We start from the raw sequence: 16,509 nt of genomic DNA on the forward strand, positions 1-16,509 counted from the left end.
ATTTAGTTCTATCACCTGATATCGACCTAATTGCCTTCTGCCTGTCGGTAAATATATATTAAGCGCTGTGGGTGCCATATTTATTGTAATTCAATTAACGCATTCCGTTATTGCTCGTACTTCTGCCTGAAAGCTTGTGTAATGATTTGGGTAACAGTAGTATATTTCTGTATATTCTGTGTCTGGTATAAAATCAGACATGTCGATAATTGTGTATAACCTTCCAATGTGTCCAGTACACATTGATGACGTTTCCTATAAAACCGTTTTTATCCAGTTCGCCTAAAGTAGAGAGACGCCTACGAGGATACGTCACAATATTTTTCAAATATTACAAAATTTGACCTTTGACCTTTAAAGTTTATTGGTAAATTGCACGAAACTCTTGATTTTTATTTAGAAATATGTGGACTAATAAATTTATAAAATGTTCCATTTAAAATACGCAACAATATAATAAAAAGGCTAATTTTGCAAAATATTACATAAAATGGGTTTTCTCGAAATACGCTGAATTCAAATTGCAAATACCAGCAAACTATAAGAGCTATTGACCTAATTTTTTTACTCTTTTATTCCCAAATCTGTTGTCCATAAATCCCTATGAGTTCTCCCAAAAATATTGAAATTTGTTTAACAAAGTATCAAAAAAACTTAAATTTGAATTTTGAAACGACCGTTAAAAATATCGAAATTTTTCGACCATAGCTGAGAACAGGTTTACGTTATTCTATATGGACAAAAACTCATATTCAAGTAACTACAGATGTATTTTAAGTAATAAAATTGTTTTATTCGAATATTTTCAAAAATATGTTTATTTTTTATCACATTTCGAACTCAAGTGCTCTGAAACACGATAATGGCCTGGCGAATTTTTAATAACTTTTACATTTTTCAAGCAATTTTTGTGTTTTTTATCTTTTTGTAACGCTAATTCTGTGTACATTACGATTCTTTGATAATAAAATGTAAAACAAATTGTTTAATGACAAAACTTTTGTGAAAACTGAAAAAAATTGCAAATTTTCCCTTATAAATGCATCTTCAAACTTCAGAGCCGTTGCGGCACCAGTTAACGTAATCCTATTGACCTATTTTTTGCACGACTTATTTTTATAACCCATAGAACAATTCTAGTGGGGGGACGGCCTGTACGATAATTTTTTTTCCTTCATACAAGCTTGGAGCACAAATGTACATACAGATAGACAGATAGTTATAGTTTAATTGACTATCTGTAAAGATCCAAAATATATATAATTTATAGGATCCGAAAATAATATTAAACGGAACGACAAACTTAAATACACATGTATATAGTGCACGTATACTGGACCGAAAATTTCATATACATAGACACACAATGAGGTCGTTGCAAAGCTCACCTAAAACGTTCACGGTGGTTGTCAAACAGGTGTTCACGTAAAGCACTTCGACATTGATACCCACATCAGAAAGGAATATTTAAAGTGCTTTCACGACTAAACTATTCAAATTTAGTACAATTAATTAAAATCATAAATCGTTTGCCCTTATTTTTGTTCTAATCAGCTTCTGATTACAATTTATCTTATTAATTTGAAATTAACGGAAATACTGCTTCATATTCCACCGCTGACCATTTGAACAACTGTCACATACGGCCCAAAAACTACCCCCTCATGAAAAAAACCCCAATGACATTTTACCACTCACCGAGTGTCAAACTAAATTTAGTAACACAATTGTTACAGCTGATCGAAGACGTTCTAAAGAAAAATTTCTACACTTTTTTTAGTTAAAGACTATTTCCGTTTTTAATTAAGAAACTTTTTAATTTATAAAAGAAAACAAGACATGTATTAATTAATTAAAATAGATAATTTAACACATAATCAAAAGCATTTAGCGAAAAGCAAGAAAATAACTTTAGCATTATGGTAAGTGAAAGAAAAATTTGAAGAAAAAAATATTTTATTGCTTTGGACCAATCACGCATTGCATTATGAATTATGAACCAAAAATAGATTTTGACCCAAAATTTTTGGGGGCTCTCAAAAAGAAGTACTATGTATAGAAAACTAAACATTTCCATAATTGATTACAGGCGGTTTTAGGAGCTCAATTGGTGATTACACTGATTATGGTCAGTGTAATACAAAAATTAAATCCACACTTTTCATTTGCCAAATGGATTTTGTGTTCAACCGGCTTATATCGTTACTTACACCCCACCGATGATGAACTGAGGACAAAGGGCGGTGTGCCCAAGGAGAAACAACAAAAAGGCGGCTACAAGGGCAACAAACATCAACAGAATGGTTCGACTAAAAGCAAAGAGGGTCAATTTCATATACCACGTAGCATAGAGATTGATTTGGAAACTACCCCAGTGGTTGCTAAGGATGTTATATATTTAAGATATTTTACCGAATATCAATGGTTGGTGGATTTTAGTATGTACGCAGCTATAGTTTATATAATTTCAGAGGTAAGTTGTAGCAAAAAAACACATTTCTCACAATGTTGTTAATTAAATGTTTATTTTTATATTTTGTTTTATCTTATAGGTTTATCATTATTTCGTTCCTCTTAAGAACGAGGTCAACTTAAGTATGGTGTGGTGCTTGTTAGTGATATTCTTTGCCATGTAAGTTATTTTGTAATCATTATCTTTTTCTGATAGAAATCTGTTATATTTTTGTTTTTTTTTTTAGAAAATTGTTGTCTTCTTTGACCGTTTTATACTTTCAAAGTGACGAATCTATCGGTGAACGTTCCATGGTCATTGTTGCTTGTCTGGTTTATTTGCTAATAGCCATGATTGTTTTAATTATAGATGAAAGTATATTGGAGACGGGCTTGGAAGATGCTTATGCTAGTTTTAATGCTAATGCTTCCAAATTTTTAAGCGAACAAGGATTACAATCATCGTAAGTATTTTGTTTCTTTAAATTTGTGAGTTAAATAGATGATTTTTAAAAGTGTTAATCATATATGGTTGTAGCCTTCTTCAACAAAGCATTCCACTCCAAAATTTCCTAAAGGAATTTAACACTAGAACAAAATTTCCTATAGCAATGCTTCGCAACGTCAAAATTTCCTATAAAAATCCTTCTATAGCTCAAAATTTCTTATAGAAATCTTTTTATGTTTCCGATATGTGGAAATACAAAATAAATTAGTTACTATTCCCTACAGTTGCTCTGGTTATCCTAGTAGCCAAGCCGATTGTGTCTTCTAGTTTTAAACTTTAAAGGGATTTAGGTTCTTGCTGAGATGAGTTTCTCCAGCAGTTAAAAAGGAGAACCTGATTTGTCACGCTCCTTAACCGTAAACATTTTCACCTCATCCTGCATAATTACCCTAAATGTCATTTGGATACAAACCGTTATGGTTTTAAGACATATTTGGGGCTTCTACTAGTTAACAAGTTGTTTGTCTTCACTTCAGTCGGCTATACCCTCAAGTAATTTGTGCCTACTTGGCATTTTGTTGTTGCTGTAACAGGTTGGCTGTAACTGTAACCAGGGAAGAACATCCCCTGGGGAAAAAATTTCCGGTTGATACAGATGTTGTCGTCTGAACGATTTTGGGTATTTTGTTGGTGTAGCAGCGACACTCGAAATTACACGTATATATAGTTACAAATCATTCCCTACTATTCTTCTTCTTCACTCTTGTTATCCAACTCCGTTAGATCTAAACCCAGTAAACGAGCCGCATTCAACGGCTGAGTTCAAAGGGATTCAGGTTCCAACTGAGTTGGATTTGCCCTGCAGTTAAAAAGATGTTGAACATTGTGTGGACCTGTTCCACATGCAGGACAAAGATCTTGAATGGTGTCGTCTATTCTCGACCGGTACGAGTTTAAACGGGTACACAATCTCGATCTAAGTTGTGCCAATACCACTCTAGTACGATGTGGTAGGTTTCATTCCTCGTTTGCAACGGGTGGGTGACGACCTCCCAGTATTATACTATCGCGGTGGGAATTGATGGAGTCTTCCACCGCATGTTGATGGATAGTATTCAAAGCTGTACTGTATGAGCTTTCGTCCTCTATAGCATCCAGGTATTCTTGGATGTCAGCATTATTTTATGTTCCTTAACTTAAAGCACCTTCGTTTCGTCATGCAAATGTTCTTCGCATGTCATTTGAATGCAGCCCGTCACCGTTCATAGGGCTGCGTTTTGACAGCTTTGAAGGTTCTTCCACCTGCGTGCCGCTAACTCTAGGTGTCCACACTGGCGCTGCGTAGTTTACCACTGACCGGCCAATCGTTTGGTAGGTAGTCAACAAGTTTCTTTATCCATTCCCCAAGTGCTCCGCACCTTGTTGCAGTGGTGTGCGCTGAGGACATAAGGAGGCTATCAAATGTGACACCAAGTATTTTGGGGTATTCTGTTGTTGTTGTAACAGTTCGACTGTGGCCGATAGTTATTTACTGGGGAAAAAAACTTTCGGTTGATACAGCTGTCGCTGGGTTGACAATCTTTGGCCGAGTATGACTCGGGTCGTTCCGGAGCGAAGATCCAATTGTCGTGGGAACGGTATTCTGTTGTAGATTGCAATGGTGCTGTAGTATGTGATAATAAGTATTTTGCTTTAGACCCAAGGGACTATTGTGGCTCCCTCTAATAAAGTACAAGGAAAACTAATTGTCCGTTATCTGAAAATCAAAAATATACCCCTGATGTAGGCCAGAATGTCACTTAAGTTGTACCATGCTACATCTTCATTTTTATCGTGAAATCTTTTGTCATTTCAGTCTCTGTATTATGGGACTGTGGCATAGAATATGCCCTACCGTCCCCACTTCCTCCTCGTCCACAAACAATCTGCCAATAACTTGTGTGTTACCGACCCTATTACCCCTAACGCTCCAATTGCGCAGTGTCTATTACCTCTACTAAATTTCTTAATCTCTTTCTGTCTAACACGGATAGTACTCTGGTTGCTTTTGTTGTTGTAACAGATCGACTGTGGCCGATAGTTCTTTCCTGGGGAAAAAACTTTCGTTGATACAGCTGTCGCTGGGTTGACAATCTTTGGCCGAGTATGACTCGGGTCGTTCCGGAGCGAAGATCCAATTGTCGTGGGAACGGGTTGCTTTTATATTTTACTTCGGCCATACTCCCTACTGTCTTCAGTTCCTACTCGTCCTCACACAACGTGCAAAAATCTTGTGTGTTACCGACCCTGTTACCCCTAAATGATTCGATTCCGCAGTGTGCTCTACATCTACAAAAATTCTTAAACTCTTCCTGTCCAATCCTAATAGTACTCTGGTTGCTTTTGTATTTAACTTCGAAACCCTACAATCCAACCTACTGTACGAGGATCGATTGGTTGAGTATTTGAAATATCCGGAGATTAGCCTTTAGTAATAACAAATAAGGGGTTTTACCAAACCGACCCTACTATCGAGCTTCAGATCCGAGCCCTGTCTAAACAATTCATCTACAATCTCATAGCGCTAAAACTATATGATACCACGATTCCATAGATTATTTCCAGTGCATAGAACTAAAGAAGGAGCTTGAAAGTAAAACTTTGTCTATATAATTTTAAGAAACCCGATTCTTTTGAAGGACAGGAAAATTATGAAAAAAGTGAACTAAAATTTATCAAGTTATAAGTCGTCTATGATTAAAAATGTCAATGCTATTTATCTATATATTGAAATTTCCTTTTTCTTTCAGTGGTCCTGCCTCAAAAATAGTTGTTAAATTCTTTATGGCTTTGGGTTGTGGTATTTTGGGTTCACTATTTACCTTTCCCGGTCTGCGTATGGCAAAAATGCATTGGGATTCTTTGAGATATTGTCGTGAAAATAAATTTTTACAAATTCTCTTAAACATCAGTTTTGTTTTGCCTTTTATTTTGGTAATCTTATGGATAAGACCCATTAGTAGAGATTACCTGACGGTGCGTGTATTTCAAGGAATGGAAGAACCTTTGTAAGTAGAATTTACTTTTAAAACAGTAATAGATATTAATAAATATACTTTTAGACTTAAGCCTCATATATTTGAAACACTACGCTTGTTGCTGGTAGTATTTGTGGTGATATTACGTTTTGCCTTAATGCCCATTTACTTGCAATCGTATCTTAATTTGGCTCATGATAAAATTATGGATTTACGCAAAGAAGCGGGACGTATAACTAATTTTGAGTATCAGAAAAAGGTTTGTTTGTGTAATTGCTTTAAAACATGAATATGAGTTAATATTTGTTTTCTCCATTTCACTTTTAGATTTCTTCCATTTTCTATTATTTGTGTGTGGTTACTTTACAATTTGCGGCACCTTTGATTTTATGCTTGTATCTTACATTAATGTACAAAAGTTTAGGTGGCTATAGCTGGACTGGCATATTTAAGGAAACTGTTTTACAGCATGAATGTTCAGCAGATTTAGAACCTGCTTTGGATATGTCTCAGGACTTTATAGAAGGCAGCGGCCTGCCGCTTTTAACAGAAGAAACTGAAAATGAATTTAATATTTTAGAATCAGCACAAAATTTACAAAATTCTATTATGAGTTTAAAGAATGTAAGTTTTTTTGTGAGTTATTTTACTTTATAAAGCTTTTGTTTAAGGAGTTTTCGTTTTTTTTTTTCTATTTTTTCAGGTATTTAGCACAGAGGTTTATAAAGGTTTCTTGGGTTTTGCCACCTGGTGGAGTTATTTCACCTTATTTGCCACCTCATCTTTGGGTATTGTTTATCAGTCCTATTTCAACAAAACCTAAGGTTACTGTCAACCATCTCGAATCCATCCCTTAAAGCAATAACACATAATTTATTTTATAAGAATTTGTAAAGTTAACACTTCAAATTTAAAAACCAAAAAAAGTCATTAGTTAGTAAAAATTTGAGATTAAGTTTTAAATTCTTCATTTGTTAAATTTCATTCAAACCAAACATTTGTAAACAAGTCCTTTTTCAACAAATCTTTGCCATATTTTCTGTGTGTGTGTGTTTTATTTATTATTTATACTTTGTATAAAAATTGAAAAGATATTTTCATACATAAAACATTTATAATTATATAAATTTAATGCAAATGGTTGTTTTTTTAATTGTGTTCGTAAATGTACTTTTTTATTATTTTTGGCTTTTATTTTAGACATATTTTACTTAGACACGATATGATTATATTTAATACTTTCTTTCTTTTTTTAATTATATACTTAAATGTGTATATCGTTTAAATAGAAAAACAGAGCTTATTTAGAGAAAATTTATAAATATGTGAATAATTTTTTAATAAATTTTCAAAAATTTCGAGGTTTTAATGAGATTTAAATGTTTGATTATATTTTCCCCTTTAGTTTTTGGTAATATTCGTTTTTTTAAGAAATTATATAAAAATTACCATTTTATAAATCTGGTAGTTTTGACACTGGAGTTATTATTGGCCAACTAGTTTGCATTTACTAAAAGAAGCTTAGTTTTACTTTTTCTTTCCTTTTTCTATCTTATTACTCTTCCATAAATAACTTTCAACTTAAATTAAAATTTTATAAATTAATTTCCTTGTATACCACAATCCTAATACTAATAATATCTAAAGCAAGAAATTCACTTAAAGACCCATTATTTGTTCCTGTTTGTAGACAGCATGATAAGCATTACGTATTAAAACATAAGGAAAGCAAGACTCCAATAAATCCATGGTTAAGAAAGGTGATTGCTTAACAATTTCATCCAACAATAAATATATAGATTCACGATTACGTGTAGCCTCACGATCAGATTCTTGTCCCAATCGCAATAGAGAAGAACTAGCTAAAGCTAAAAATTCCTTCATACGATCCTCCATATCGTTTTGTCCACAAATGGTAAAGAGAGCACCAAATATATAATTAATTGCCACCGACATGCAGTGTGTATTATTGGAATGACCATCAATGGTGGCACGATAGAAAGAATTTTCAATTCTTGCCAATTTGGGTATAGAAACGGCAACAAATACCATTAAAAGACAAGCTATAAGATGTTCTCCTTCATCGAATTCGGGTTTTTTTGATTTGAGAGTTGCTGCCAAAGTGGGATCTACTTTACACATAAGACCAGCTGCTGCTGCCATTTCAGAAGCAACACGTATTTGATCACCTCCCGGCAAATGTTCTTGGAAATCTTTTACTGAACTTAACAGAAAAGGTATACGTTTTTCCAATACATCCACCAAAGCCTCATGTACTAAATTTCGGAAACACAATATAACTCCTATAATAGTCATTCTTTGTAAAACACGATCTACATCCTGTAAACGTTTAAACTGCTCTTTCATAACCTCTGGCTTATCGAAACTGGTGCGTAAGGTAATCAATACCTCTTTATTTACTCCCACCAACGACTTTAATTCTTGCACTTGATTGGCAATATGCCACATTAAAGTTTCATTAAGCGTCTTAATGCCATAGGGACCCACCAATTCGGCTAAAGCTCTTAATTCATTAAGATCGGAAAATTCTTGTGGGTTGAATGGAACCCAACCTTCAGGTGAAATGGGAACAAATGCTTTTTGGTTGTTGCTAAAAACAATATTACCGGCTGAAACACGTCTAAGTAAAACTTCGGTGTACCTGCAAATAAATAACATAAGCTATAAGTCCTTGTAACCACATAAACAAACTCGATAACCTACCAAGTGTTATACAAAGCAGCTATTGTTTTCTCTCCGTGTGAATCTAAAGCTTGAGTTTGCTGCAGTAAACAATTGTTAAATACACGTGTCATGTCAATGTGAACATAATTCTCCACAGTTTGTAAAACATTCATGTAGGCTCTTACTGAAGCCAACAACTCAGAGGGTTTAGCAATCTCCATGGTCTCCTGATTAAACATTACCATGCCGACCAAGTCGCGAGAGAAACGATGTTCTAAATTTTGACACAAATACTCGCGTGGTGCAAAAGCAAATTCCCATACATTAACGGTGGGACAATAGTTAATGGCGTAACATAATTCAGTTAAAGCCATGTGCAATTTATCCATAGTTGTTAGATCTTCACGTGTTTTACGATACGATTCATCTCCTGGTTTTCTTATATCATCAAATTGTTTCTTAGATTTATCTTTTTTCTTGCGAGCCGATTGTACCGACAAAATTTTGGCACAATGTTTTGGCAAAAGAGCATCAGTCATAGTACACTGTTCATCACATATTGTATTGATAATATTCTTAGCCTCCTTGGCCATTTCTTCTAAAAATATATTCACCACACTTAAAGATCTTTCACGTATATGATGTCTTTCCTCGGGACACATTTCATGGGTACAATTTTGGAAATGCGAACATATTAAAGGAAAAGCGATAATATAACGATTTTGTGCTGGAAATTCTAGACACATGTGAAATTGATCATCAAACATTTTACTGTAGAAACAAAAGATACTCAAATCTGATGTCTCCACTAGAATTTCATCCAAATTGTCGACAACTCGAGTATGAAATACCATCGAATCCAACAGGCGAGCCAATTCAACATGTTCTTGTATGCGTAGAACAGCTTTACTAACGCTCATATATGTTTGCAAACGAAACCAATCCAAACGAAATGCTCTAAAATCAAACAGTTCATTTTCTTCAACTTGTTTTACAGTCAAACTGGAAGCGGTATTGTAAAGTGAAGAGAATATAACACTTTCATCTTCGGGACACATTTGTAAACTTTGCATGCGTATATTTAGATCAGTAGAGTCAAAACCCGAAAGATATTGCACATAATAACGTTGCATAACTTGACTGTATTTACGCACTAAAGCACGTAATTCTTCCATATGGAATAATAGCTCTGGCAGTTGACGATCAACGAGATCTTCATTACTTTTGCCTAAATGTTGGCAAATTGTTTTATTTACAATTAATTTTAACTTGTTAATAAACAGAAAACAGTATTTGTAAACTTACCTTTATTCTTCAGCAAAGGAGGATTATCATTATGTCTCAGCAACCACAAAATCTCATCTCTAGCCAAACACAAACCAATAAATATAAATATAGCTTTAGGACCCAATAAACCCGGTTGATCGGTCATTATTAATGCCAATTCTTTTAAAGCTGTACGCAAAAACTTCCTACGTTCACGATGCATTAGTGCAGCTTTCTGAACAGCATTTGTATAGGCCTCTTTAACCTCAGCTATACGTTTACTATAGCCCTTAATACCATCGAAAAATGTTTGTATATATTGATGTATTTGCAAAACTTCATCTCGAAAGAGAGCAATAACCCAACTAGACTCTAAAGCAGAAATCCAAATTTTATTTACATCTGGATACTGAGTCAACATAGAATGATTTAAAAGTAAACCAAATATAATCCAACGATCCATGGCCTCCAAAGACAAATATTCACAAGACATTGTGTCAGTACGCACAGCCTTAAGGAGAATAGCTGGATTGCCCACTAAACTAAGTTTTTGCATTTCACGCCACTTATCAGCCGAAAGATTACGCAGTGGATAAACAGAGGTTAGAGAACGCAAAGCATTTGTTAATAGACGTTGATGCGGTATAAATTCCTCCGATAACTTTTTCAAGGGAACTTCGTAATCTAAAATCATTTGACCCAGACGTGGAAAACCAGGATCAGACTGGCTATTTTGCAATTCATAAGCAGCATTATAAAGACCCAAAACAGCTTTACGATCTTCAACGCGTGACAAAAGAATCATCAAAGAAACATAAGTAACTACCAAGTCCAGATAGTTTTTGGTTAATTCAAAGTTTTGCGTAATATCCAGATGAATTTGGCAAGCATCCATGGTAGTAAGTAATTCACAAACATTATCTTTAAAATCCAACAAATCCACAAATGTATGATAATATAAAGACAATGACTTGGTTATTTCAGCTTTTATATTTATAATGGCATTTAAGCCCTTAACTTCAGTATTGGGAAATCGTTTTACTATAAACTTTATTGTAGACTCCAAAGACTTTTCCGATAGAAACCCCGGTTTAGATTTGGTGTCTCCACAGGCTTTTTTGATATTGTAGACTCTAGTCAATATACCCAATCCACGATCATTGAGTATAATTAATTTTTCAGCAATTTTTTGCTGATTAGGATAAATTGGTCTAGCCATGTTGGAAAATATTTTGTTTTCAAACTAAGTTTATTTTTTTTGCAAATTTATTATTATGATACACATAAATTGCGGAAGTCGCAATTATTAACCGGCCCCACCTAGAAAAGTTTCATAGCACTTTTTTCTTCAAGGAAACAACGATATTTAAAAACTATTTATTTTTTCATATAGTGTATTATTGTCTTAACATATTTAATATAAATTTCTTTATTAAATATCTTGTTTAATTAGTAAATTTTACATTTTTTGTAGAAAAAATAATTTTTCACTTCACATAAACAATTGATGACAAAATTTTGACATTTGTATCAAAATATTTTGTCTGTATATGAGAGTAACTGTGTTGATTTGTTTACAACTTTTAAAAACATTTAACACAGGGTGACTTATAAATATATTTATGGGCTAAAAATTGTATTTGACCCAATAAGCAAATTTTTGGAATTATTTTGAATTAGATCAGAAAGGTCATATAAAAGAAAGCCCCCGAGCGGCTAAAAATAATCATAATAATAATGAAAAAAATCGACACTAAAACTCTTAATTATGAACACATTTATTTAATTTGTGTAATACATTTTTTATTTGTAAAGAGCTTTGAAAAAGTTTGTAGTGCTAACATATTTAGGCTATTAAAAAAAGTCTAACGTGTAAAGATATTTAATTGGTTATATGTTTTAGTTATGTCTTTTCTTTGTTTATCCTTTGAACTATTGAACAACAATTTTTTGGAAAATATTAATCATTTTCTTAAGAACAGGGAATCGAATTGTAATATTAATCTGTATTCCGAAAGACAAACTTTATTCTGTAGCAAATTCCTAATTAGAAAACTGCCTGTTGTTCTGTTAAAAAGCTTTAATATATTTAAAAGTCTAATCTCATTATCTAACATTTTTTTCCGAATTTTAATGAAAAGATCTTATTTTTCAATAAAAAAAAGTGTGTGTTTTAGTGATTCTTAAATTTAAATCATATAAAAAACTTGATACATATTTAGTTTTCTTGTGTACTGCAATCTTAATACTATTTCGTTTCAATATTCAACTTAAAGGCCCAATAACTGTTCCTGTTTATAGACAGCATGATAAGCATTACGTATTAAAACATAAGGAAAGCATGACTCCAATAAATCCATTGTTAAGAAAGGCGATTGCTTAACAATTTCATCCAACAACAAATATATAGATTCACGATTACGTGTAGCCTCACGATCCGATTCTTGACCCAATCTCAAAAGAGAAGAACTAGCTAAAGCAAGAAACTCTTTCATACGATCCTCTATATCATTTTGTCCACAGATAGTAAAGAGTGCACCAAAAATATTATTTATAGCCACAGACATGCAATGAGTGTTATTGGAATGACCATCGATGGAGGCACGATAGAATGAATTTTCATTTCTAGCCAATTTGGGTATGGAAACGGCTACAAACACCATTAAAAGGCAAGCTGTGAGATGTTCTCCTTCATCAAATTCGGGTTTTTTCGTTTTCAATGTTGCCGCTAATGTGGGATCCACTTTACACATAAGACCAGCCGCTGCTGCCATTTCAGAGGCAACACGTATTTGATCACCTCCCGGCAAGTGTTCTTGAAAATCTTTCACAGAACTTAACAGGAAAGGTATACGTTTTTCCAACACATCCACTAAAGCCTCATGTACTAAATTGCGAAAACCCAAAATGACTCCAATAATAGTCATTCTTTGTAATACACGATCTACATCTTGTAAACGTTTAAATTGTTCTTTCATTACTTCGGGTTTATCGAAACTTGTACGCAAGGTAATCAATACCTCTTTGTTTACTCCCACTAAAGCCTTCAGCTCTTGCACTTGATTGGCAATATGCCACATTAAAGTTTCATTAAGCGTCTTAATGCCATAGGGACCCACCAATTCGGCTAAAGCTCTTAATTCATTAAGATCGGAAAATTCTTGTGGGTTGAATGGAACCCAACCTTCAGGTGAAATGGGAACAAATGCTTTTTGATTGTTGCTAAAAACAATATTACCGGCTGAAACACGTCTGAGTAAAACTTCGGTGTACCTGTAAAAAAAAAATCAAAAATTAGTCAACTTTCTTAACGCTTCAAAACGATCATAAAACTTACCAAGTATTATACAAAGCAGCTATAGTTTTCTCTCCGTGTGAATCTAAAGCCTGAGTCTGCTGCAAGAGACAATTGTTGAATACACGTGTCATGTCAATGTGAACATAATTCTCCACAGTTTGTAAAACATTCATGTAGGCTCTTACTGAAGCTAACAACTCAGAGGGTTTAGCAATCTCCATGGTCTCCTGATTAAACATGACCATTACAACTAAATCTCGCGAAAAGCGATGTTCTAAATTCTGGCACAAATACTCGCGTGGTGCAAAAGCAAATTCCCATACATTAACGGTGGGACAGTAGTTAATGGCAAAACATAATTCCGTTAAAGCCATGTGCAGTTTATCCATAGTTGTTAGATCTTCACGTGTCTTACGGTACGATTCATCTCCAGGCTTTCTTATATCATCAAATTGTTTTTTAGATTTGTCTTTTTTCTTACGAGCCGATTGTACCGACAAGATTTTAGCGCAATGTTTTGGCAACAAAGCATCAGCCATTGTACACTGTTCGTCGCATATTGTGGTTATTATATTCTTTGCCTCCTTGGCCATTTCTTCTAAAAATATATTCACCACACTCAAAGATCTTTCACGTATATGATGTCTCTCCTCGGGGCACATTTCATGGGTACAATTTTGAAAATGCGAACATATTAGAGGAAATGCAATAATATAGCGATTTTGTGCTGGAAATTCTAGACACATGTGAAATTGATCATCAAACATTTTACTGTAGAAACAAAAGATACTCAAATCTGATGTCTCCACTAGAATTTCATCCAAATTGTCTACAACTCGAGTATGAAATACCATCGAGTCTAACAGGCGAGCCAATTCAATATGTTCTTGTATGCGTAGAACAGCTTTACTTACGCTCATATATGTCTGCAAACGGAACCAGTCCAAACGGAATGCTCTAAAGTCAAAAAGTTCATTTTCTTCAACTTGTTTTACAGTCAAACTGGATGCGGTATTGTAAAGTGAGGAGAAAATAACACTCTCATCTTCGGGACACATTTGTAAACTTTGCATGCGTATGTTTAGATCAGTAGAATCAAATCCCGAAAGATATTGCACATAATAACGTTGCATCACTTGACTGTATTTACGTACTAAAGCACGTAATTCTTCCATATGGAATAATAGCTCTGGTAATTGACGGTCAACAAGATCTTCGTTACTTTTACCTAAAAGTTGGCAAATCAATCAATTTTAAGTCGTTAATTTTAAAATAAGCGAGGTTTCCTTAAAAAATCGTTTTCTGTGTACTTACCTTTATTTTTCAACAAAGGAGGATTATCATTATGTCTCAGCAACCACAAAATCTCATCTCTAGCTAAGCACAAACCAATAAATATAAAAATAGCTTTAGGACCCAATAAGCCCGGTTGATCGGTCATCATTAATGCCAATTCTTTTAAAGCTGTACGCAAGAACTTCCTACGTTCACGATGCATGAGTGCAGCTTTCTGAACAGCATTTGTATAGGCCTCTTTTACCTCAGCTATACGTTTACTATAGCCCTTAATACCATCGAAAAATGTTTGTATATATTGATGTATTTGCAAAACCTCATCACGGAACAAGGCTACAACCCAACTAGACTCCAATGCAGAAATCCAAATTTTATTAACATCTGGATACTGAGTCAACATAGGATGATTTAATAGAAGACCGAAGATGATCCAACGATCCATGGCTTCCAAAGACAAATATTCACATGACATGGTATCAGTACGTACGGCCTTCAGGAGAATAGCTGGATTACCAACTAAACTAAGTTTTTGCATTTCACGCCATTTGTCTGCCGGTAGATTACGCAGTGGATAAATGGTGGTCAAAGAACGCAAGGCATTTGTTAATAGACGTTGATGGGGTATAAATTCCTCTGATAACTTTTTCAAGGGAACTTCATAATCCAAAATCATTTGACCCAGACGAGGAAAGCCAGGATCAGACTGGCTATTTTGCAATTCATAAGCTGCATTATAAAGACCCAAAACAGCTTTACGATCTTCAACGCGTGACAAGAGTATCATCAAAGAAACATATGTAACCACCAAGTCTAAATAATGTTTTGTTAATTCGAAATTCAGTGTAATATCCAGATGAATTTGGCAAGCATCCATGGTAGTAAGCAGCTCACAAACATTATCTTTAAAATCTAGCAAATCCACAAAAGTATGATAATATAAAGATAATGATTTTGTGATTTCTGCCTTTATATTTACAATAGCGTTTAGGCCTTTTACGTCGGTGTTGGGAAATCTCTTAACAATAAATTTAATGGTTGACTCTAAAGACTTTTCGGACAAGAATCCAGGTTTCGATTTGGTATCACCACAGGCCTTTTTGATGTTGTAGACCCTCGTCAATATACCCAGGCCACGATCATTAAGTATAATTAATTTTTCAGCAATTTTTTGCTGATTTGGATAAATGGGTCTAGCCATGCTGATAGTGGAATATACTTTACTTCAAATTGTTTTTATCAGTTAAACACAAATACTTTTATCTAAGGCACAGAAGTCTCAATTTTATGCTGGCTGTGACTTGACCCCACCTAGAAATTTTTGTTTGCTTGTTTTGTTACAAAAACTACAACTTTATTTTTAAACATTTATATTTTTTGATAAACTTTTTTCCAATTTTTACTTCTATTATCAATTTTTTAATAATTTTTTCTATTTAATATGTAAATTTTACATTTTTTCACAAAAAAAAATCACTTTTATCACTTCACATAAACACTAATGATGACAAATTTTTGACATTAAATCAAAATAGTTTGTATACATATCTGAGTAACATTGTTGATGTGTTGACAGTTTTTATATGTACATAACAGGGTGACGTGTATAAATAAAAAAAATTCTTAACTAAAATATAGCATGCGATAAATTAGTCAATCTGGCTTTAAGGAAAAAGTTATTGTTATTTTTGTATTTTTGTACAAACAAAATTTTTCCACACGGTAATTATAATTGTCTAAAACATATGTGTCTCTAAAATTTACCATTTTCAATTACTTTATAATTACTTAATAATGACTATATAAATTCACTTGATTTTTATTGTTTTATTATTTTTAATTCGAACTTTTATGAAATCATAAATATCTTTCTAAGTTTGTTTATTTGTTTGTTACGAGACTCTTTCGTTATTTTGGGGTGTTTCGATGCCGCCTCGACCAGTTCCACAACCGGCGTGGGAACCCAACCCGCATCCACAACACCAAGAGACTGTACCAACAAAAAAAATATAAAAAAACTACACCAACACAGAACATCGTATCGTGGATCA

At 33.7% G+C, this 16,509-nt stretch overlaps 3 protein-coding genes across 3 annotated transcripts; 1 reads left to right on the forward strand and 2 right to left on the reverse strand.

Annotated features, from left to right (window-relative positions):
* Nucleotides 1-1,733: 1,733 nt before the first annotated feature.
* On the forward strand, nucleotides 1,734-7,048 carry LOC111677114 (transmembrane protein 161B). The gene is made up of 8 exons (XM_023438176.2): nucleotides 1,734-1,922; nucleotides 2,090-2,473; nucleotides 2,553-2,632; nucleotides 2,700-2,915; nucleotides 5,689-5,946; nucleotides 6,001-6,175; nucleotides 6,244-6,540; nucleotides 6,620-7,048. Exons 1-8 carry the CDS (start codon nucleotides 1,920-1,922, stop codon nucleotides 6,737-6,739), a joined length of 1,533 nt encoding a protein of 510 aa, XP_023293944.2. The 5' UTR covers nucleotides 1,734-1,919; the 3' UTR covers nucleotides 6,740-7,048.
* A 410-nt stretch (nucleotides 7,049-7,458) lies between these two features.
* On the reverse strand, nucleotides 7,459-11,352 carry LOC111677097 (membrane-associated protein Hem-like). Its single transcript, XM_023438152.2, has 3 exons — nucleotides 9,907-11,352; nucleotides 8,641-9,829; nucleotides 7,459-8,578 (listed from the first exon to the last, which is right to left on the reverse strand). The coding sequence occupies exons 1-3, from the start codon at nucleotides 11,084-11,086 to the stop codon at nucleotides 7,576-7,578; spliced, it is 3,372 nt and encodes a 1,123-aa protein (XP_023293920.2). The 5' UTR covers nucleotides 11,087-11,352; the 3' UTR covers nucleotides 7,459-7,575.
* Nucleotides 11,353-12,036: 684 nt separating this feature from the next.
* Nucleotides 12,037-15,949, reverse strand: LOC111677096 (membrane-associated protein Hem). Its single transcript, XM_023438151.2, has 3 exons — nucleotides 14,480-15,949; nucleotides 13,205-14,393; nucleotides 12,037-13,140 (listed from the first exon to the last, which is right to left on the reverse strand). The coding sequence occupies exons 1-3, from the start codon at nucleotides 15,657-15,659 to the stop codon at nucleotides 12,138-12,140; spliced, it is 3,372 nt and encodes a 1,123-aa protein (XP_023293919.2). The 5' UTR covers nucleotides 15,660-15,949; the 3' UTR covers nucleotides 12,037-12,137.
* Nucleotides 15,950-16,509: the final 560 nt, after the last annotated feature.

Source organism: Lucilia cuprina, chromosome 5 (assembly GCF_022045245.1).
Source record: "Lucilia cuprina isolate Lc7/37 chromosome 5, ASM2204524v1, whole genome shotgun sequence".
Taxonomy (NCBI): domain Eukaryota; kingdom Metazoa; phylum Arthropoda; class Insecta; order Diptera; family Calliphoridae; genus Lucilia; species Lucilia cuprina.

What these genes read in the sequence shown, in the direction of transcription:
- LOC111677097 (XM_023438152.2), bottom strand. Translation starts at nt 11,086, where the DNA reads ATGGCTAGACCAATTTATCCTAATCAGCAAAAAATTGCTGAAAAATTA. An exon ending in TCCTTTGCTGAAGAATAAAG is followed by an intron (nt 9,830 to 9,906) that starts GTAAGTTTACAA and finishes GCCAACATTTAG; the next exon opens with GCAAAAGTAATGAAGATCTC. An exon ending in GCTGCTTTGTATAACACTTG is followed by an intron (nt 8,579 to 8,640) that starts GTAGGTTATCGA and finishes ATTTATTTGCAG; the next exon opens with GTACACCGAAGTTTTACTTA.
- LOC111677096 (XM_023438151.2), bottom strand. Translation starts at nt 15,659, where the DNA reads ATGGCTAGACCCATTTATCCAAATCAGCAAAAAATTGCTGAAAAATTA. An exon ending in TCCTTTGTTGAAAAATAAAG is followed by an intron (nt 14,394 to 14,479) that starts GTAAGTACACAG and finishes GCCAACTTTTAG; the next exon opens with GTAAAAGTAACGAAGATCTT. An exon ending in GCTGCTTTGTATAATACTTG is followed by an intron (nt 13,141 to 13,204) that starts GTAAGTTTTATG and finishes TTTTTTTTACAG; the next exon opens with GTACACCGAAGTTTTACTCA.
- LOC111677114 (XM_023438176.2), top strand. An exon ending in GAACAAGGATTACAATCATC is followed by an intron (nt 2,916 to 5,688) that starts GTAAGTATTTTG and finishes TTTTTCTTTCAG; the next exon opens with TGGTCCTGCCTCAAAAATAG. An exon ending in CTATTATGAGTTTAAAGAAT is followed by an intron (nt 6,541 to 6,619) that starts GTAAGTTTTTTT and finishes CTATTTTTTCAG; the next exon opens with GTATTTAGCACAGAGGTTTA.